This window comes from Calypte anna, chromosome 19 (assembly GCF_003957555.1).
Source record: "Calypte anna isolate BGI_N300 chromosome 19, bCalAnn1_v1.p, whole genome shotgun sequence".
Lineage (NCBI taxonomy): Eukaryota > Metazoa > Chordata > Aves > Apodiformes > Trochilidae > Calypte > Calypte anna.
Window position 1 is genome coordinate 10,561,771 of NC_044264.1, and position 21,283 is coordinate 10,583,053.

General features: G+C 46.5%; 3 protein-coding genes across 6 annotated transcripts in view; 2 read left to right on the forward strand and 1 right to left on the reverse strand.

The window, feature by feature from the left end:
- Positions 1-661: 661 nt before the first annotated feature.
- On the reverse strand, positions 662-2,453 carry IFT20 (intraflagellar transport 20). Its single transcript, XM_030462163.1, has 4 exons — positions 2,149-2,453; positions 1,782-1,867; positions 1,105-1,208; positions 662-990 (listed from the first exon to the last, which is right to left on the reverse strand). Exons 1-4 carry the CDS (start codon positions 2,273-2,275, stop codon positions 909-911), a joined length of 399 nt encoding a protein of 132 aa, XP_030318023.1. The 5' UTR covers positions 2,276-2,453; the 3' UTR covers positions 662-908.
- On the forward strand, positions 2,433-14,297 carry TNFAIP1 (TNF alpha induced protein 1). Of its 3 annotated transcripts, none has more exons than XM_030462160.1 (8): positions 2,433-2,479; positions 2,590-3,006; positions 4,394-4,755; positions 6,694-6,863; positions 8,020-8,109; positions 8,212-8,264; positions 9,379-9,574; positions 9,890-14,297. In XM_030462160.1, exons 3-8 carry the CDS (start codon positions 4,539-4,541, stop codon positions 10,106-10,108), a joined length of 945 nt encoding a protein of 314 aa, XP_030318020.1. In that variant the 5' UTR covers positions 2,433-2,479; positions 2,590-3,006; positions 4,394-4,538; the 3' UTR covers positions 10,109-14,297. The 3 variants fall into 3 exon arrangements, with proteins under 3 accessions (XP_030318020.1, XP_030318019.1, XP_030318021.1); XM_030462159.1 differs by having other exon boundaries at positions 2,442-2,479; positions 2,590-2,674; XM_030462161.1 differs by lacking the exon at positions 2,433-2,479 and having other exon boundaries at positions 2,697-2,907.
- Positions 14,298-14,861: 564 nt separating this feature from the next.
- The window catches only part of SGSM2 (small G protein signaling modulator 2), a 40,260-nt gene continuing 33,838 nt past the window's right edge, over positions 14,862-21,283 (forward strand). The window contains exon 1 of one of the 2 annotated variants that reach the window (XM_030462236.1): positions 14,862-15,128. In XM_030462236.1, coding sequence (XP_030318096.1) covers positions 15,072-15,128 — 57 coding nt within the window. In that variant the 5' untranslated portion in view covers positions 14,862-15,071. The remainder of the gene's footprint in view (positions 15,129-21,283) is intronic. The other variant, XM_030462237.1, reaches the window with a different exon arrangement.

Genomic DNA, 21,283 nt, shown 5'->3' on the forward strand with positions numbered 1-21,283 from the left:
TTCAATTTTGATTAATTTTAAGTGTGCCATCAGTGATAAAATGTGCCAAAACTTGGGTTTCTGAACACTTGCAGTGAACGAGGCCACGAGGCCAACTGCCTACAGGATTCTGAGGTACTTCAGGAGTCACAAGCCAGGATTTGTAAATTCTTCCATGAAATCACTTCTAATAGGGAAATAAAACACTAAAGGCATTAAACTGCATGTAATCTTCTCAAGGGAGTTACTGGAAGGAACTGAATGCTCAGGAGAGTGTGGATGGTTCACACCTGAACCAAGTCAGGGTCAATTAAACCTCCTCCTGATGAACTCAGGGTTGTGGGGTTGGGGGTTTGTAGGTTCTCCACCTGATCTGCAGGAATCACATTGGAGGGTGGCAGGATAGGGAGGGGGCTGCTCAGGCACTGCCTGGGGGTCTCAGAACCTCACTGGTATGAAGTGTAAGCCCTTCCCAGGCTCTGGAAAGGCGAACGTTTGGGTGTTTGGTTGCCTAGAGACAGACACAAAACATCTTTTTGTGCTTCAGGTTGTAAACACTTAAGCTCAAAAAACAACACAGCATACCAGTTCTGGTACAGACAGACAAAGTCTGCACACAATAATTTAGTTCCCAATTTCTTTGCAGAGTGGCAGACTTCAAGAAGCAAGAGACAAAACATAACATTAATTCAATTATAATCTGAATTAGAACTGTACAAAACTTTTTATAAAATCAAAGGACAGAACAGTCTTTGCATCTTCCTTATTGCCTCTCTTAGTGTAATTCACTTTGAGCTGAGACACTTCCATTTGTATAAACCATCTCTTCAGTCATACACAGTGAAAAATTGCATATTTTTTAAATTCCCCCAAGATTCTGGAATGATCAAGTTTCCAAGTTAGTTTGGTTTTATCTGAAAAAATTCCTCTTATTTTTGAAAAATGAATTGGTCAATGAATTCATTCTGGTCTGCTTCAATCTTACACAGAGTCTCATACTCTGTTCGGTACCTGGAAGACAAAACCAGAGTTACCTGCTGTGTGCAGGACACACCCTGGCTGCAGAGGAACCCTTGTCCTCTCCAGCCTACACAACACCCCACAAGTATTTAACAGAAAACTTACCTTTCCAGCTGCATCTTTTTCTCAGCTATTAAAGCCTGCAGCTGCTGCTCCTGAGCTTCTCTCTGCTTTGCTATAGACTTGAGCAGGTTCCGTGCCCCGATGGCCTGCAGGAACAGGGCAGGCACTCACCTGGCTGCACTGGGGGCTGGGTTTTAAACCCCTTCCACAAGGAGCAGGTTGATTTTGCAATGTTTCAGCCACACAAACAGTGAAGGAGGGTGACACCTGAATACTGGGAACAGGCAGAGTCTCTGGGGAGGTTGGACAGATTCAGGTGCTTGAGACTCCCTTCAGACTTGGGGAACAAAGTCACTGAAAACCTAAACATCCCTGGGACCTGTCCTACAGACAAGCTTTCCTTTTTGAGACAGGTCAGAAGTGATATAAAGCTGTTGTACTTATATGCAAACATACAAATAAGCAGCAAAAGCAGGATTGTTAAATGCAGGAGTAACGTGGCACTGAGTGTGGCTGTAAGCCCTCTAGATGTCAATATCAATGAAAGCCCCGAGCTTTGTATTGCAGACAGACAGACAGACAGACATGAACTGCCACAGAAATGCTGGCAGAGTGACAGGCAAGGATTCCGTATGCTGAAAAGGAAGGAAGGGGAACGGGGCTCTTCGTGCAGAGTACAGAGCAGGGTATGTGACAGGCCAGGAACTATTGCACAGTACCTTCATCTTCTCACTCTCTGCAGCCTTTGCCAGTTGATCAACAAGTTCAATTAAGCTTCCCACTATTTTTTGAAATTCTACTATTTCTGCAAAGAAAAAAAAAAGTAATAATCACCTCTAGAGAAGAGGAATGCTTCTCCTACAAGCTATAATCTCTAGAGAAGGCTTATCAAGTGCGCAGTAAACTTCTCCTCACTACTCTGCTGGCTACAAAGGAGGGAGGGGAAGAGGAAAGCCCTGCCCCTGAGAGCCGCCCCAGCCCCTCGGGCCCCTGCCAGGCCCCGGCGGGTCCCTCCCGGTGCCCCCGCGGCTCCATCTGGGCACCGAGCGGCCCCGGGCCGGGGAGGTCTCGGCCCCTCGGCCTTACTGTCGAGGAAGTCCCTGCACTCCTCGCGGAGCTGCGCCGTCTGCTGCGCCGCCTCCGGGTCCAGCACCCGCAGCTTGTTCAGATCATCGAAATGGAGACCCGCAGCGCCCAGCGCCGCCTGCGCCATCGCCCCGGCGGGCACGGGGAACTGCGGGGACCCTGACGGGACCGGAGCGGAGCGGCCTCTGAGAACCCCGCAACGGACGCGGGGCAGGCCGGGAGCTGTAGTCCGTGCTGGAAGCGGTACCGGGTCACCGCTCCGGGTCACCGCTCCATCGGGGCGCGGAGGAAATGAGCTCAGACGGGGCCGCTGTGGGGCGGCCGCGGGCGGGTGAGCGCTGGAGCCGCCGCTCCCGGGCCTTGGGGCGGGCTCGGGGCGGGGTGTGAGTGAGTGAGTGAGTGCCGGGCCCGCCCCGGGTCAGCCGCTGTTTGTTTTTCCAGGTGCCGGACCGGGCCCCACGAGGAAGCTGCCGGCCGCGGCGGGACGGGAGCCGGAACCCCCCTGGACCTGCCGCCCCCCGTCCCGGTGCGTGCGGCCTCGGTTCGTGCTGCGGTGCCAGGAGCCCCGTGCGCTATAACCCAGCGGTTCCGAGCAGCAGGGCCGGGCCCGGGTTTCCCCCGGTTCTGCCGGTCTCGGCAGGGCCCATTTCCTGGCGCGGTGTCGGGGCTGTCCCGTCACGGCCCCGCAGCGCTCCTGCCGCCCGCACCGCGCAGGAAGGAAGGGACGGAGCAGGATTGGTGATGCGGTAATGGGGCTCGGTAAAGGTCACATCCCTGGGGACAGCAGCAACCTCTGATCGTTCGCTGGTGAAGGCGTTGGAGCGATACCGCCCGGTGCTGCTTGGGTTCCTGCTCCAGGTTCGGAAAGGCCTCGAGTGGTCCAAGTGAGGGAAAACTGGATCCTAGCGAGAGCGTTAGAGGGGTCAGTGAGAGCTCTGCCTGTGCCTGCACTGCAGGGGGGCAGGAGGTGACAAACCTGCAGGTCCCGGGGTCTTCCTGTCGGTACCAAGGGGCTGAGCTGCCTGGCGAGGTGCAGCTGTTTCTGGTCTGGGTCTCCGTGTTGGTAGTGGGTTGCAATCATCTCCTCTGGCTAGACACCGCTGACTGATTTCCCTGTATCTCTTTGCTGCTTTGTTGGGGTAATTATCACACAACATCCTATCTATCATACACAGTTCTGGTTGCTGCTGCTTCCTGACCTGTCAGGAATTGCTTTTTTGCCCCCTTCCCCATGGAGCAGCTGCCTTTGACTGAGAGCTGCAGGTCCAGTTAGAGCACTTGCAGACAAATTGGACTTTTTTGGGGCTCAGATTCTCAGAAGTGGTTTGTGTCTTTGTAATCTGCACAGTGTTCATATTGCTTGTTGCTTCATACACATTGTTTGTAGCGTTTCTTAATTAGAATAATTGAGTTTGGAATCACAGGGGTATATTTTAGGTGGTGTTGTAAAGTCAGTAGTTACTTAAGTCCCTGGCAATTTGAAGATCCCATCTGTAGCTGCCAAGTAGTTTGCTGTACAAGGATGGTTGTGGGTTTTTTTCATATCTTGAAAGCTGAGGTGGGATGAGAAGACAAGGGATGTGGGAAGGATAGCATAGTAATTAGCAAGTTGTTTTATTTATTTATAAAGAGTCATGTGCTATAAGCACAGAACAGAGAAGGGAGGAGATATCTGTAGTCTGAAAGAGTCCTAAAAAAACCTAGGATGGAGGAAAAAGAGTTTTGAATGAATAGAGTTGTCAGGGAACAGTGTTATGGTCCAGCATGTCAGTGGTGAGACATCTGAAGAGGTGCTTGTAGACATCTCCAGTTAAGGCACACAGCAGCAACCCCCTGCCCATACAGACCCCAGCCAGGGGAGCACAGGGACCTCTGCCACTGTCTCAGCTCTGCACAAAAAAGGCAGCAGTATTCTGTGGGGAAGCTGAGAGGAATTCCAAACAACGTGTAACTGGGAGAGCAGGGTGGTGTGGTGTTTGCAGTGCTGGGCACTGGGTGGTATTGTTAGTGTGGTGGTTGCAGTGCTGGCTGCAGGTGAACCAACAGGAAATCCAGAGCAGTTCAGTGTCCTTCGTCCACAGAAACACACCTGTAACTGTGTGGGGCTGAGCAACCATTGTCCTGCTGCCTAAGCTGTCTGAAAAGCATCTGAATCTTGTGTTGCCAAAACGTGTGTCCACGTGTCCTTTGGAATCTACTGAAAGTTTCTCCCTTTTGTTGTTTTTGTTGCCAATGGGAATTCCAGGCTCCCGGCTCTCTCCCTGTCTGCAGGGCCCGGTGGTTATGAGGGCTCAGGCCGGGCTGCCCTCTGGTGACTCCTGACCTCGCTCATCACGGCGGAATCCATCAAACCCACGCTCTGCAGGGTGGTCATCTACCTACAGAGGGAGATGTCGGGGGACACGTGTCTCAGCAACACCCTCTGTCCGGCTCCGGGGCCCAAGCCCAAGCCTTGCAGCTTCCGAGGGGGCGGCCCCGGTAACAAGTACGTGCGGCTGAACGTGGGGGGCTCGCTGTACTACACCACGGTGCAGGTGCTGACCAGGCACGACACCATGCTGAAGGCCATGTTCAGTGGCAGGATGGAAGTGCTCACCGACAAGGAAGGTAAGGGGATGGCTTTTGTTGTTGGGAATTTTGTTAAGCAGCTGGGTTTTGGTGGTGATTCTAAGACCATCTTCACAGTATGCTCAGTTAAGCATAGGAAAGAGAAAGGAAAGAGATATTCCAGAAATAACTCGGAGCATTAGGCAGCCAGCTCCCAGTGACGCCAGCAGTCCTCTGTGCTTTATGAAAACGTGTCCTTTGGTTACTAAAATTGACTAACAGAAGGACTGGTGCTCTCTTCTAGCATTGCAGCTGCTGTGCAGATTGGTGATGATGTTATGAAGACTGAACAGACAGCATGTGGGCTGTCAGTCGTGTGGTCATTGTTCCAAATGCGTACATCGAGTTTTCATCTGTGAACTGGGAACAGCCTTGCTTGCTATGCTGAGCTGCTCTTCCTCTCAGTGGCATCTTCCACTGGGGGCTTACAGTGCCATCAGTCAAGGAGTGTGTCACCTGCTTGACACTGAATATTGGCACTATGAAAATCCAAAATCACTTGCAGAGTGTAGAACTGTAAAAATGCAGTATCTGCAATGGATATGAGTTTCCCTCTCGTTAGCACCCCAGGGCAAAATGATACCTTGGGACCAGGGTTGTGGCACTGTGGAGAACAGTCTGAAAGAGGCTGGTGGGCATTTAACCTGCTGTTTCTGAAGGCTCATGCTGTTTCTGAAGCTCCTTCAGTTCAACTGGATGAACAGCAGTGTGTTAACTGAATTTTGCACGTAATTTAAACCACATTCCCCTGGAGCAGGCTGGGTCTTGCTGAGTGTTACATATAACTGAATCCATTTAGTCCAGCAGCTCTGTGAAAGAGCCCTGGCCAGGGTGGAGAACAAGACTCATGTCCTGGCAACTACAGCTGGACAAGCTAGCATGGTTTAGCCTACACCCCTGTGTAGTTTTCTGTATCTTAGTCCCCAGATAACACCTTTTTATGGAAAAAAGTTTGGCAGTGTATTAAGCCCTCTCTGCCTGTGTGTGTCCAGCATTGCTAGTGTTTGCCAGACAGTCAGACATCCTGTTTCCTACTGCATGTGACTCAGGGATGTTTTCAAATGGCAAGAGCTGCCTGTGTGCTGCTGCTTCCTGTGCTGCCTCCCCACTCCACTTCCTCCTGGTCTGTCTCTGTCCTGTTCTTTGCTCCTGCTTGGAGACTAGAACAGCCTTGTCCTCACACTGGGGTTTCTGGCTAGTCTACCTTTTACTGTCTTCAAAACACTTCTCTGTGTGACTGAACAGCAGCAGAAGATGTGGCTGGAGAACTGCCAAGTCCTTCCCGTTGGGCCTCTTGGCCCAGATCTGTTTTTTGCAGGCATTGGTGAATTCTCTCTCCTCTTCCTTTGGCTTTCTTGGTGCTAAGTGTGTACTTGCTCAGCACTATGTTGTGGCAGCAGTTGTTAGATTTATTGCCATACAAATACAGCACACCCTGATGACAAGCCTCTGAATTAGAGAAGCAGCCTACCTAGGAGTGAGGTGGGGTTTCTAAGGTTTGAATGGCTTGGGCAGTCAGTTAAATAGATGTAAACTGGTGACTTCCTATAGTAGCTAAAAATGTCAGTTCCTTTAATCAGAACCTAATCCAGACAAGAGGAAGCACGGATAATAACTTTGGTCAGGCAGCCCACTGACTGACCAGTTCCTACAGCAGTTTAATGTCCTGTGATAGGAAGCTGAGTGTTTTTAGCTCACAGCTTTTCTTTTGTGGTAAGTCATGAGACCGTGCAGGTGGTACCAAAGGAGTGGTTCCACTGTCAGTTTACGTTCTGTAACTAAATTCAGTTTGCTTAAATTCAGTAAAAGCTAATGCTGAATGACATGGGAAGATTATCATGCAGTTTCAGGACCTTAGGCTCATTTAACCTCTCTGCAAAGCTTTCTCTTATCCCCTGGTGTGGAGGTGATTGTAATGAGGGGATGGTTGTTTTTCAGGCTGGATCCTTATAGACCGTTGTGGGAAGCATTTTGGAACAATTCTGAACTATCTCCGGGATGACACCATTGCACTTCCAAAGCACAGGCAGGAGATCAAAGAGTTGATGGCAGAAGCCAAGTATTATCTCATTCAGGGCTTGGTGGACATGTGCCAAGCAGCCCTGCAGGTAAGGAACAGAAGAAGCCTGTGAAGGTTTTCATGGGTGGTTTGCTTATAAAATTTACTTATTGAAACTTGAGAGAGTATTTAAAGGCCTGAGAGATGGGGTCAAGTCAGGGATGTATGGCCTGGAAGGGGAATGAGGCAGCAGTCAGGTAAGCTGCAAGATCTTACCCAGTATGTTTGTCAAAGGCACAGTTTTCCTTGCTCTGAGATTCTGCCATGCCTTAAATAAGAGATGAAATTTAGTTTCTGATCTCCCTGACAATGTTTTCAGACCCATGTGCTATCCTTTAAATAGAGGGACTGGTTCTTTTCTGTTTCTGTCTGATTATTCTGAGCATAGGTTTTAAGAGACCTTATGGCATTTGTCTGAATTCCCCCCAAGTTATGTCACTTCTAATTAGAGAATATTTATAGAATGGGTTTGAATCCTTGAAAACATGGTAACTTTTTCAGAGTTTGAGTCTTAAGGGGGGAAAAAACCCTGTACAGTAAGCACTGAGTACTTTAAAGACTTGTCTTTGTATCAGTTTACCACTACTCTGCAGATACATAATCCCATAATAGCTGTATCCATGAATGCTTTCAAGTTCAGCTGGTGGAAATCAGCTGAATTGTTCTGACAACTTTTTAATAAGGTTTGTCCAGCTGCAGTATATATAACTTATTACTGGTCTTGTGAGATGAATGTTTCCTGCAGGACAAAACGTAGTGATTAATAAATACCTCCCATACTAGGTTCAATTACTTGTTGTAGCCACTGAAGGAAACACAAAGCCTCACTGACCCTTTTCCTTCTAGTTTGGAGTTTAAAGTGTTTCTTATTTCACTATCCTTTTCTTCAAAAAAGGATAGAATAATAAACCCACTTAAACCAAATATGATGAGCTCTGAGTGCTTGCTGTAGCTGAGGAGGACATCCACCTGCATCCCAATATTCATTACCCACTGCCTTCTGGGGAACAGAAATCTCTCCACTGTATTTCTGGGTTGCAGATCAAGGTGATGCTGTGTGGTTACCATGGCAAAGCAGCTTTTTCCTTTTGCATCACAGATTTGGGAACATGGCTGGAGGGGCTGGAGAGGACAGCAGCAGCAGATGTTAGCTTTAGTGTTTTTCTTGCTTAATTTCCCCTCTGTTATTTTTTTCTTTAAACCAGGACAAGAAGGACTTGTATGAGCCTGTCTGCAGCATCCCTATCATCACCTCTCCAAAGGAAGAAGAGAGGCTGATCGAGTCATCAATGAAAGTAACTGCATTTCCACAACAATCTGCTCATTGAGTTGGTGCTAAATGTCTTCAAACACAGAACTTAACCTTTCTGCTTTTTTTTTTCCTTCTCTCCCAATAGCCTGTTGTTAAGCTGCTTTATAATAGAAGCAACAACAAATACTCCTACACCAGGTATGTCAGTTTTTTCCCTACTGTAATGGGAAAGTTTCCCTTCATGGGAGTGGGAAGATGTGGCATGACTTTACTTGTTTTGGGGTAGTTTTTTATTGGTTGGTTAGTTTTTTTTTTTTTAATTATTACAACAGTGGTCTTCTGTGGATTTGAGTGCAGTTGTGACTGATGTGAATCTGACTGGAGGGAAGAACACAAGTGGAATCTGTTGAGGTCTAGTGTGCAGTTCAGTTGTGTGAGGAAGATGAACAGCAACATAGACAAGAGATAAGAATGATGAGGCTGTTGATAGTGGCAGTTTTGATTCACTTCTGAGTCTGCATCTGGCTCTGCCAACACTTTTATTCTGACCTACAGAAATTCTTGGTGTTCTAGTGCCTCTAAATCAATGACACAGTGTACTTACTGTCAGTACAGCTGCATTCAAGCTAATACTGGAGGAGTAAGGCTTTGAGGCTTTTTTTTTTTTCACTTGATCAAACTGGACATTGATTTGGCCATGATATTATTGAAGTAAAATATTTAAAGTTTTAAGAATTGCTTTCTCATAGCTATTTTATAGATAAAATGCAGTGTATATTTTTTGCTTTAGAAGATCTAGATCTTGCTCTGGGAAGTAATTAAGAGCCTGTATTTTTTTGGTTGTCAATAAAACTTAGTTTCCTAAATGAAGCATTCACCCTAGAAACTTGCATGTGGTATCACTCGTGTTTTGTGCAGAACAGCTTGCTTTTCAGGTGGCCTTCTAGCACACGTTGACCCTGTTGAGAAGCTGAAGAGAACTGCAGTCAGTATGTGATTGAATTGTCCTGAGCATCAGTCAGGAGATGGTTGATGCAATGATCTGGGAAATTGTGCTGTCATTATTAATTACATAAATTGACCTCCAAAGGCTGGTGTGTTTGCTTATGGGGATCAGAGCATCTTATTTGTATCTGAATTGGCTATTACCCCCTCTTCTCTTGGCAGCATATGGCAATGAGTCACTACTTATTTGTATTCTGCAGTCAGATCAATGCTTAAAAGGGTGGTGGAATAGACGTATGAGTTCTGTTGACACAGCCAGTAGGAAACCCACAAAAAAGGTATTCCTTCTTTTGTTTCTGTGTTTCAGTAACTCAGATGACAACTTACTGAAGAACATTGAACTGTTTGACAAACTCTCTCTGCGATTCAACGGCCGAGTCCTTTTCCTGAAGGATGTCATAGGGGATGAAATCTGCTGCTGGTCCTTCTACGGGCAGGGCCGGAAGCTGGCAGAGGTCTGCTGCACCTCTATAGTCTATGCTACAGAGAAGAAGCAAACCAAGGTAATGGCCTTGGACACACCTCTCTGTAGGGTCTAAAAACAGATCGGCTGCAGCTTTCCTGAAAATCATTGTGCTTTTATGTGCAAAACTATAGAATATATTTTAAAAACTTCAGTAGGATCGCAGATTCCAAATAATCACCTTATCCTGATTTCCCCACATTTCCAGGGATTCCTCTCATAGTCTTTCCACCTCTTGATTTTGCACAGGTGCTTTCAAGCATGTCTTTATCAATATGATCATGGTTACCATGATAAATGTACAGTTTCCTAACTTCAGGAGTTACCTTCTCAGGACGTGTGCTGTGTTTCGTAGGTTGAATTCCCCGAGGCACGAATTTATGAGGAAACACTGAATGTCTTGCTGTATGAGACCCCACGGGTTCCTGACAACTCCCTACTGGAAGCAACAAGCAGGAGCAGGAGCCAGGCATCTCACAGTGAGGATGATGAGGGCTTTGAGCTTCGTGACCGAGTGCGCCGGATCCATGTGAAGAGATACAGCACCTATGATGACCGTCAGCTGGGGCACTAGTGTGTCCCTGGAGAGAAGGGGGTGTCCTGGGGCTTGGCTCAGTGTGCTTTTGGGGAGAGCAGAAGTAGGGAGGGATCAGGTGGACTCTGTGGATTCATCTCCATTTGGCTTCTTGGCTCCCTAGAGAAGCAAATGGGCGTTTGTGCACACAAAGCATCACCAAAGGGCACAGGGGCTTTGAGGAGTGAGATGACAACTTTGCACCATTGCTTGAAGTGCAGCCTGGCCCCTGTCCATACCCTGTGAGGAGTGGAATTCAGAACACCCAGTCTGACTGTGGTTGCTCTTGCATATCCAATGGCTTGGCAGTTTTCTTCCTTCCAGGGAGAAGTACAGCTTTGCCCAAACGAGATGGTGGGACTTGAAAAACTTTTCCCAGATACCTCTCCTTATAGGGATTGTATAATGAAACCTCCAGTTTTAAATCAAGATGCTGAAGAGGGGATGGAGAGAACTTGGACATGACTACTCTTAGCAAACACTACATCTGATAACCCCCAGAAGAAACAGTCAGCTACCCAACAGTCAGACCCACTGCACAGGTGATTTCTCCCACCTCTTTTCCCCAGCACAGATACAAAAGGTGGTGTTCCAAAATAGCTATCTTTAAAACTCATTAATTCTAAGGCAAGCCCTTCCAAAGAGGTAAGAGTCAAGTCATCACAAAACCTCCCCTCATGAAAAATGAGAAAACTTAAAAAATCTCAATACATGTGAAATGACTTGTCTTGGGAGATGGAGACGTGGGTTTGGTGAAGGAAGAAACCACAAGTAAGGAAAGGTCAGGAACAGACTGTGGCAGGATTGCTGTTGTTCAGGCTTGTGGTAGTGTAATCCTGCTTATACAAACTATGGCAACCTAGGGAATTAGATGTTAATTTCCTTCTGTGGTTTAAAAGTGCTGTTTGATGTTAGATTTCTCAGTCAGCAGGGGAAAGATTGCAGTGACTGAGGAAATAGAGACTAGATAGTGTTTTATAATGCTAGGTAATATTCACATGCTGAAGGGTGAATTCAGTTTTGTCATTCTGAATCCCTTCTGGAGGATAGAGTGCATTGATAAAAATCTCCTAACAGGAAACTGCAAGAGGATTTGGACCCAGGAGAGAGGTAGCTTATACTGAATTTTAAACTGAAATAATCACTTTTATTCTGAGTGCTTGGCTGGGTGCTAATTGTGAAGGCCCTTTCAGGAGGTTGGAGTCAAGGCTGTTCTGCAAATCTGGTCTCTGGAAACAGTTTCAAATTGATTGTGAGAAGCTGTGACTGTTTTTGAAGGCTGGGTTCCCATTGTACCATTGTCACAGTCAGAACTTGATGACTGTTCATTGGCAGGTGTGGGTGTGTGACAGGGGTAGAGCATGCTCCACAGCTGCTCCTGTGTTCCTGCATTGTACATGAACATGGAAGCTTAAGATTCCATGGTGGTCTTGGACAGCTTTGACCAGTGCCAAATCTACCTGTAAGTTTTAAAGCACATTACTGCAAGAGCCAGACAAGAAAATAATCACAAACTAATACACTGAAGTCATAAGTAGAATTAAGGTGGTGGATTGTTTGGTAGTGATAAAAGAAAGGGGGGAACAAAAAAATATTTCCACTTATTTAGGCTTTTGAAAATGAATTTGTTGAGGCTTGGTAAGGAAACACTAATGGCTGCAAATTTTAAGGACTTTTTAGCCTAGCCAGGCCTCTACCTGTGGCAGGCATTCACTTGATTCTCCTCACATTCAGGAAGCAGCATTGCCACAGTAATGCACCTGCCTTTTTGTGAAAGGCCTCTTTAAAACTCTAACAGCCTCTTTTCTTTTTATGTTGCTTTCTGTAAGTTGCTTTTTTTCTAGCTGTTTTTTCTGTTGTGCCAGTGAAAATACAGCTGCTGAGATTAGTTCTGACAAAGACTTTTATGGGTTTTTTTTCTTTAATTCTGCTAGAATGTGATATGCATTAATTTTTTTTTTCCCCTCCACTGATGCTATTTAAATTACACTGTGGTGGGTGCTTTGAAGCTACCAGCAGAGCCTGTAGGGTCTTTGTGCCATACTTTATAGGTTCAATTTATTCTCTTGTATTGTTTTTTCATCTTGTAGCAAATAGGACTGCCATCTGAAATTGATGTGTGGCACTTCTTCAAAAGACATTTCAAAACCATGGTCTGGGTGTTCTTTGTCCTGATGAGTTTTCAGGATGTGGCTGAGAGATCCCAGGTAAACACCAGTGGTTGGCTGTGGCTCTATCCACCAGCTCCCTCCCTGTGCTGGGCTGCTCTGTCTGGGGTTCTGATAAGATCTGGAATGGTCCAGAGGTATGTCTCATGTAATTGGATAATTTACATGGAACCTCAGTAAGTACAGCCATCACACAGTTCATGAGTTGAACATTTTCCTGGTACAAGTGATGGAACATTGTATTTTCTCACAGGAGTCATGGTTTTCTGGAGCTGCTCCAATACAGGATGTTAATTGAATGTCCTTTCCACTGAAGTCATGGCATACAGTCATACTACCAGATTCTGATCATTTTGACTATTGTAGTTTTCATGTAACACATGCACTGTGTTCTCATCTTAATCATATTTTACTTAATTAAAGGCTATAAATTGTCTTGACAGGAAACTTTGAGACATTCTAGAACATACTTTTACAACGTGGTATAATGGAGAAAAAGCAGCACTGAAAAATATAATGCAGTTTTGAAATGCAGCATTCACTGAGTTGTGGTAAACTGTCACCTCTAGAGAGAACAAACAGCTCTGCTTCCTGAGACTCGTTGCTGCTGGCTTTAAATAATCACAAATTATGAACCCCATTAAGACAATATAGATTTCTAATTCTATGCATTTGTCTGCAAATTAGCAGCTTGTAATGGCTTCCTACATAGACCATCAGGAATGGATGTGTTTAGTGACGTGCCCATGAATTTGCAATAGCCTTTGGGAGGAAGAAATGCCTTTTGGACTTGGTTTTATAATGTGTGAATTCTAATTACATCAGCTAGCATTCATTAGCTGCTGGAGGTCTCTCTGAAACCTTACTGTCCTCTTCACTCCTAAATTTAAGTGAACTTCTTCACATTCAGATAGTATATTAGCAGACTGGGAGAGTGAATGGAGGACATTAAGTGACATCTGTGCACAAGTACTGTAATAAAGGGTGGCATGTTTCCATAATGGGGTCCTCACATACTGCAGAACAGCCTCAGCCATTCTGCAGAGCAGGAGTTGGTGCTTTGTGTGAATGGCTTATGTTGAACAGCTTTCCAGCATCAGTGTTAATTAGGCAATAATGTCAAAAGAGAGCTCTGCAGGGTAGCAGCCTCCAACTGCTTGATAAATGCCAAGACAAAACTAAATGTTGAACCTTCACCTTGACATTTTGCTTTTGGTACAGTAGACGTTTATCCTGTTTAATGTTCCATTCCACTGACTTTTTAATCTCTTGCATTTCTTGCTTAAAATACAAAATAAGTAACTGAGAGAGGGAGGGCATTGGAGGGATGATATGATGGTGTTACTGAAAAGCTGCATTCTGACTGGAACAGGCAGTTCTTACTGTGCTCTTGATTTGATTAATTTTAATTTTCATGAGTTTTTTTTTAATATTCAGGCACAATTCACTTCATGAAATACTGATCAAATACACCTTAACTGAATGTGTCTGGCCCAGCAGTCCTTGTTTTACACAATTAACTTATATTCTCTGACAATCCTTGGCAGTAAGTCTTTACAGCCAAATTGCATACAAATTGTTAGGAGAACTACTGAAGTTTTAATCAGAGATGAATAGGCATGAGTCCTGTTCCCAGCTTTGCCACTAAGTCTCTGACATACAGCAATCCAGTTTTTCTGTATGTGTTCAATTTTTCCTCATCTGTAATAAAACGGTGGTAAGACCCTCCCCTACCTCAGGGGGATGTTGAAGCTTATTTTGTTTAATGATAGTAAAGGACTTTGGATTTCTGTGATATTTTTTATTGAGAGGATAGCAAATACTATTGCTGATCTCGTTTGAACTGGCATTCTGTGATCGAGCTGTTTTCTTGTAGTGTCAGGCTTTGTTTTATTTTTATGTCTAACTTCTAAGGGTCAGCTTTGTGGATAAATCAATACTTAATGCATTAACCATATTAGTTGTTTTTCAGTGCATTAAATGGAACACTAATTTTTAATAAAGTGTTATATTTTGTGTTCTGATTTATTTATTTTTCTGCAGCATCATAACTTGGCATTTGTCACATTTGTCTCTTTCTCTGTTCTACATTGTCAAGTATTTAGGTTTCCTGGGCCACAGAAATACTTGTACGGACAAAAGCAAATGTCTTTTGTTTCACCTGGAGCTGTTGCTACCTTTGACCCTGAAGTGCAGGGTGTGGCTGGTGTCAGTGTACTTACAGGTAACCTGCAGACAACTGGTTCTGATTTTCCCAGGGATTCTCCTTTATCTGTAGAACAGTTCATGGGCTGCAGCAGCTTTTCACTGGTGGAAATAACTTCATTTTCTAGTAAGAATCACAGAGCATTTTGATCTTAATCATTAAGTCTAAGCACATTTTGCATAACCACAAAGGTAATACGCATTTTTAGTAGACAATACAAATAAATAAGCACCGGGAAAAGCAGGTTTAACTTATGTTACTAACCCCATGCTTCCACCGAAGGAAACCTGAGGGGGCCGAGCTGTCCCCTCAGTCCCCTCAGCGCCTCCGCCCGCGCTCCCGCCCTGCCTGGCCCCGCCCCCTCGCGGTTGCCATGGCAGCGCGGCAGGTGCGGCCTGGCCCCCGTGCTGACGTCAAGGGCGGAAGATGGCGGCGGAGCGGCGGGTCCTGCCGCAGCTCTCCCGTTCCCGCCCTCCCGGACCCGATCCCGCAGCCGCTCCCGAGCCCTCACACCGCGGGTGCTCTCGCAGCAGCGCGGACCGGCGGCCCTGAGCGCGGCGGGGCGGGCGGCCCCGCTCCCCGCTCCGCCATGAGCTGCTCGGCGGACGCCGTGAAGGAGAAGCTGCTGTGGAACGTGAAGAAGGAGGTGAGGAGCGAGGTGTGAGGCGGGCACAGCCCCGTGCTCCGGCGGAACCCCGGGAGGGCTGCGGGGCCCCGGGCCGTCCTGTGCACCTTCCCTCGCGAATCCTTCCCCGGGCCGGTTCGGTTCCATCTCTTCTGCAGCAGGGTGGCGATTAGGAGTTGGGTTGAAGTACCTGGAGTCGGTGCCGCCGGTCTTAGGGCAGAGGGAGTTGGAACAGCCCCAGGCTCCGTCCTGAGGCGATGAATGGAGCGCGGGGTTTGTTGGGCTACAACTCTTTAACCCTTCCCGTGCCAGCGCGGAGGCTCCGTGACCTTCCCGGAGCTGCCCCGGGGGCCGGGGCTTTGGTGGGCTGATCGGAGAGGAGGAGAGGGGCAGAACTGTTAGCACAGTTCCCCTGTCAATTGTTCAGTACTGACTTTTAGATGAGGAAGGGTGGAAATCAGTGAGGAGAGAGCTAATCCTGAGGTACCCTGGTGCGGACCGAGCTGGCTCCCAAATGCCGGAGCCCTGTCAGAAGTGTCTGCTCCTCTGCTGGGTGACTGCTCTCAGGAGCTCTGTGACATGCTGGGGATATCCCAGGTCTGCTGGTGGGCACACAACCCAAGGGGGTGTCATTTGGACCCCCCAGGCGGTGCTGACCCCTCCCAAAGCAGGATGCAGGGGATGCTTCCTGCAGGGTGGGCTTGGTGCTGAGCCCCTCCAACAGGACCCTGCCCGGGTGCTGCGGGAGGAGGTCCCGGGTGCCCTGGTCCATCAGCACCTTGGTGAACATCCTCCCGGTGAGACTGCCTGCACGGTGAGTATGGTGTGTGTTCTTATGGCATTTCCCATGGAATGGCTGTGTGTAGCTGCCTGCTTTTACACAGGAGTTAAGTGAAGATGAAATGCTTCTCTATCACAGAAATACAAGGTATTTTTTAGAAGCCTTAACCATCCTCGTGCTCCTTCTCCTCCCCCAGCTCACAGCTGAGTAAATGAGAAGTGGGATGGCCAAGGGTCATTAAAGCTCAATGAGAAGTTGCTGCTATGGCCAAGGTGCCTGAGCATGGGTGTCCTCATGTCTGCTGGTATTGAAACCAGAAAACATCAGATGTTTCAGTCAGTGTAGGTTGACCTGAAGTGGCACAGGAGGGACTGGCATGTAAAGGATGGTCTGTTTGGAAAATTGCAGGACCCTGTCCTGGGATGACCCAACCAGCAGCAGGCTGCAGGGCCCTGAGCAGGGCTCACCTATGGCTTGATCTCCTGCTAAGTGATGTGGCTCAGTGAAGCCACGAGCCTGCCACTTCATTTAGACATTTTAGCTTAAAATAAGACCTTTGAGTCAAGATAATACCAGGTTTGGCTTAGAAACCTGTGTGCTTGTTCTTCTGGGTTAATGTTTAAATATATAAATAATTCTGAGAGATGTTTTCTGACTCTGAACATTACAGTCTTGTGCTAATGTGGAAGATTAAAAGTGAAATGGATTTTCATGATACAAGCCAGCTTGAGCTGAGGAGAACAAGTGGGATATGATTTAAAAATCTGAGGCTAATTTGTTTTTAAAGTCTCTAAAATGTTTTTAATTGGGCTCTAGCTTTTAGATTACTTGAATAATGCTTGGAAGTGTTATTTGTACCTTCTGTGTCATCTACATTCTTTTTTTTTTTCTTTTTTTTTTTTCTTTTTCCCCAAATCCTTACAAATGCTCCTTTAGAGGATTTGTATTGGCTGGGCATTTTGGAATTTGCTCAGAGCTTTCCATCCTAAAATAGTAGAGCTTTTTGGTGACTATACACCCATTAAGGTGGCACCTCTCTCCTGTGCACTGCACAGATGTGTAGTGAGGACCCTCTGCCTTCTGCTCATGCACAAACGGTACCAGGAGGCAGGCAGAGAAACTGAGATAGAGGTTCTGCTTTTCTTTCAGACAGTCAATCAATGGAGCCAGGAACTGAGTGCAAACCCCTAGTGTACCAACCACCAGATTCTGCTGCCTGAAATAATAGTAATTAACTTTTTGTGATATAATTTTCAATCTGATTTTTTATTCTGTGTGACTTTTCACACAGCCACTTATACTTCTGTGTCTGGTGTGTTGGTGGTATTGTTTTGAAAACTTGTCTGTGGGTCCATTCTTAAAGTAGTTGTTCCTTCCCCTGTCCTTTAAGCCCAAGCTCTTTCTCATGTTGAATTACTTTCAGTTAACCTCAATATCTGATGGCCTTCAGAGCATGCATATTCTTTTTGTATGTTGCTTACACCAAGCCTATTAAAATTCAGTTGTCTTTGCAAAATGGTTGTCTCCAAAGTCTATTGGTGCAAAGTGCTTTTTTTATTGTGTTTTTTTTTTTCTCTCTCTCTCTCTGCAAAAACTCTTGTGTTTTTCCTTTGGGAAAATTTAGTGTTGTTTGCTTTTTCTCAGATGGACTCTCAATTCCCACTGGTAAAGAATGTATTTTGTTGGCTCAGATGGAGCAGAAGACATGTAATGTGTTTTGAAAATTCAACTCTACCGGGATTCATGCTGAGGCTGCTTATAAGTTCACATTTCAAGCGTTTATCTCTCTCTGCAGGAAAATCTGTTCTGACAAGTAGACTCATAAAGCAGGCTTTTCTCTGGCTATTTCCTCCTACCTACTGTTATGGAGGCTTTTTGCCATTTCTGGATTTAAACACAGCACTCTTTCTCTCTGTGAAACAAACAGGTTAACAATAAGCTTAGCAGTTTCACCCTGAAAAATTTCAGAGTCCTCTGAAATGCAATTCCTCATTTTACAACTAAAATGCAACTATTAATAAATGAGAGGAGCAGTAGCTACACAGGCTAAACATGGTCTTGGTTATTTCAGTATTTTATGAGCACTGTTCTTTGCCTCCAATGCTGCACTGTCCCCAGGCTGCTTTTCCAGCATCTCATCATGATGCTTGGTTGAGGACAGTGCTGCAGCCTGTGTGCTGAAAGAGTGGGGCTGGGCTGGGTGGTCATTTCTAACCCTGAAGGTTAGAGAAGGATTGAGTTGTGCTGGTGTTTGACTGCTTTTGAAAGTTCTGGCCATTGTTGTATGTAGAAGCAAGCCAGCACTGATTGATTATAATGTCATGCAAACACATATCAGCTTTAATTTGAGAACTTGCTTTGCTGTACCTGGATAATGCTTTCACCAGGATATTCTTCACTCTTCCAGTGCCCAGATCTTTACTGGGGTACATGGAGCTTTCCCATCCTTGCTGAGGCCTTCCAGAGCTCTCTGCAGTTCCCCTGATACAGGGATGCTTCTGCTTCATGGATGGAGAGGCTGAAACACACAGAAGTTGCTGCAGTTGCTGTTTTTTTCCATGTTTGTGCCACCTGGCAGGTGTAAGCCTGGCTGGGATGAGTGGATCCTGTGTTGATGTTGCAGAGGGGGGCTGCAGAGCAGGGTGATGTTTCCAAGGTGATGGAGGAGCCTGTGGCACACTTCAGCAGAACATCCACTGCCTCCTTCCCACCTGAGCCCTCTGTCTTGGGCAGCAAACAGCAGCTCAGCAGGCTGGATCCATTTCTGTAGCTGTGCAGGTGGATGGGTCAGTGAGGAAGGGAAGGCTGCCAGTGTTTCTTTTAATGGCATTAATTTGCAGTTTGTTCAGGTCTGTTAGCATCTGCAGGTGGGTGTCTGTGTAGGCTTATGTTCAGAAAGCTTCATTGACAAATGCCTTCCCAGAACAGAGAGACACAACAACATCACTCCCTAAAAAGAAAGCTGCACAAAATTGCAAGGAGGAAAAAAAACCCAACAAACCAAACAAAGGCTTGTGTTCCATTTCATCAGAAACATTTGATTCAGCTCCTTGCCTGGAGCATCCCTGAATTACGTGGCAGTGAGGAATGATGTGGCATTGAAGAACGCTGCATATTCCAGCTTTTGCATCTGCACATCTACTGCCTGTGCCCTGAAAGTGTTTCTGGCAATGCTCACTGAGTCCAGAAAATGTGAAAAGGTGTTTGCTGCCAGCTGGGAGCAGGCACTGAGGGCTTGCCTGCTCTGTCCTGCTGAGCTCAGGAGGTCATGGACTCAAACTCTGCTGGCAGCCTGACCAGATAGTGCTGCTGCATTAAAGTAGGGTTGATGATTGCATCTGAAATATTTTTCTTTCTAGTTCTTAATAAACTTAACATTTTTGGTCCTGGGCTCTAGACTGGGATCTGAATAACACACTGAGCTAATAAAGATCTGTGCTTGGGGTATGCCTGGGAAATGTGTGACACTGGGGAATTGGCCTCTGGGCTCCAGAGCTCTTGCTCTTGGTAAACAGCTCTCCCTCCCTGTCATCAGGAATTGAATTCCAGTTACTGTTCCTCTGGGAGCTGAGATTGAAATCACAATCTGCAGTCCTGAGTGGTGCCTGAATTTGTGCCATTGAGTCAAATGTGCATGGCTGACCCTGGTGCAGCTCTCTTGTGCTTCCTCTGTCCACCTTCATGGTAGTGACACGTGGAGGTACTTTTTCCCTGTAATAAATCAGACCTTTCATTTGGTAAATTAAATGCAGGTTTTTTTATCCAGTGAAATCAGAACAGCTTGCAAAGGTTGGGCCACTGTCCTTCTTTCACAGATGGGTTGGCTGAACCATGGAGAAGAGTTGGCTTGGAGCAGTGGATGGCACTGTCCTCGTGCTTCCCCTGCAAGCTGTGTTTGCCATAACTTGCTGCCTCCCACGTGTGAATATTCAGGTCAGGGCTGAGCTGGAATTTAAAACAGCAGAGGGGCACAGCTGCCCTGTCCCTTTCCCTGTGCTGAGCTGTGGTCTGCCTAGGTGCTATTACCTAGAGAACTGAACCTCTAGGTGAGGTTTGGAAGATGCTTTGTTGGGTTCCTGCCAAGATAAATGGACAACAAGATTGTAAATCCACAGTGATGTGACTGAAAATGTGAGAAGGGGAGGGGGAATGGTGGGTAAACAAAATAATCCTATTCCTTCCTGTGCTAGGTCCCATCCAGGAGACCTTCTCACACTTCAGCTTCTTTCTTGATATGCTCTTATTCTTCTACTTCCCACTGCTTCACTGTAAGGTCCAAAGTTCTTACAGCCATGTCAGAAATGCCACAGGAAAGAAACCCATTGCCTTGGTAGGAGTTTATATTATCAAGGCTCAGTATGTGAATAGTGAGCCAGGTTTTATGAAGTGCAAGAGACTGGAAGTCCTCAGATGTAAAATGTGTTCTACTTTTAAGACCTCTTTCATGCATGCTTCCCCCCTCTCCAACATTTTCCTTACAACTCAGAGGGCTCCTCTTTAACAAGGAGTCCCAGTGCTGTAGGATCCTCTGGGACCAGGATTTGGGGTGAGGAGCAGGCAGCCCTGCTCTGGAAGGCTCCTGCAGCCAGGCTGGGGAGTAGGAGTGGGCATGGAGACCTCTCCATGGTTACTGGAGCACAGCATCCAGAATTGGTTTCTCAAATGCTCCTTCTGGAGTAGGAAGCCCTTCAGAGTGGCAAAGGCACCAAGCTGCCACCTCCTTGTCACAGCAGTGGCAGCACAGGCCCTGCTGTCCCTGGAGCACTGCAGCTTCTGGCTCCAGTGCTGAGCAGGAAGGCTTAGAGCCTCTGGATCTGTCAATGCAACAAAGGACCAGGAACCCAGCTAGCTGTGAACTGATTATCTGGGGTGCCAGGTGCAGCCTAATGAGAGCTGAGTGCACCATTGCCAGCCCTGCTGAAGGAGCAGGGGTTGAGGTCTCCTGGGTCAGCCCATCACTGAGCAGCCTGTACTGGCACTCAGGCCATGCTGCTGAGCTGCCTGGTCAAGACTTGCCACACAATGATACCTGCTAGGTAACTCACTGCTTGTTGGGTTCCAGCACTGCTGTAAATACTGTTTTCAAGCTTAAAAAAACAGATTTTCTGCCACAGTAATGCTTACTTCATATATAAAAAATTATGTGGCATTTTAGGCGGTGTCCCAACCCTGTAATTATAGTTCAGAAGTGAGAGAAGCCAAAAGTTATTCTGGATTTCTCTCTGGAAAAGCAAGTGCACTATAGCCAGGAAGGAATGAGTGCCTGATATATGAGCTGGCTGAGGCAAATAGGTTTCATCTGGTATTAGGCTGAGGAAGACATTGGGATAGGAATAAGCTGGCAAATGAATGGAGAGTAACCACAGCCTGTCTTCAAGAGCTTAAGTGTAAGATT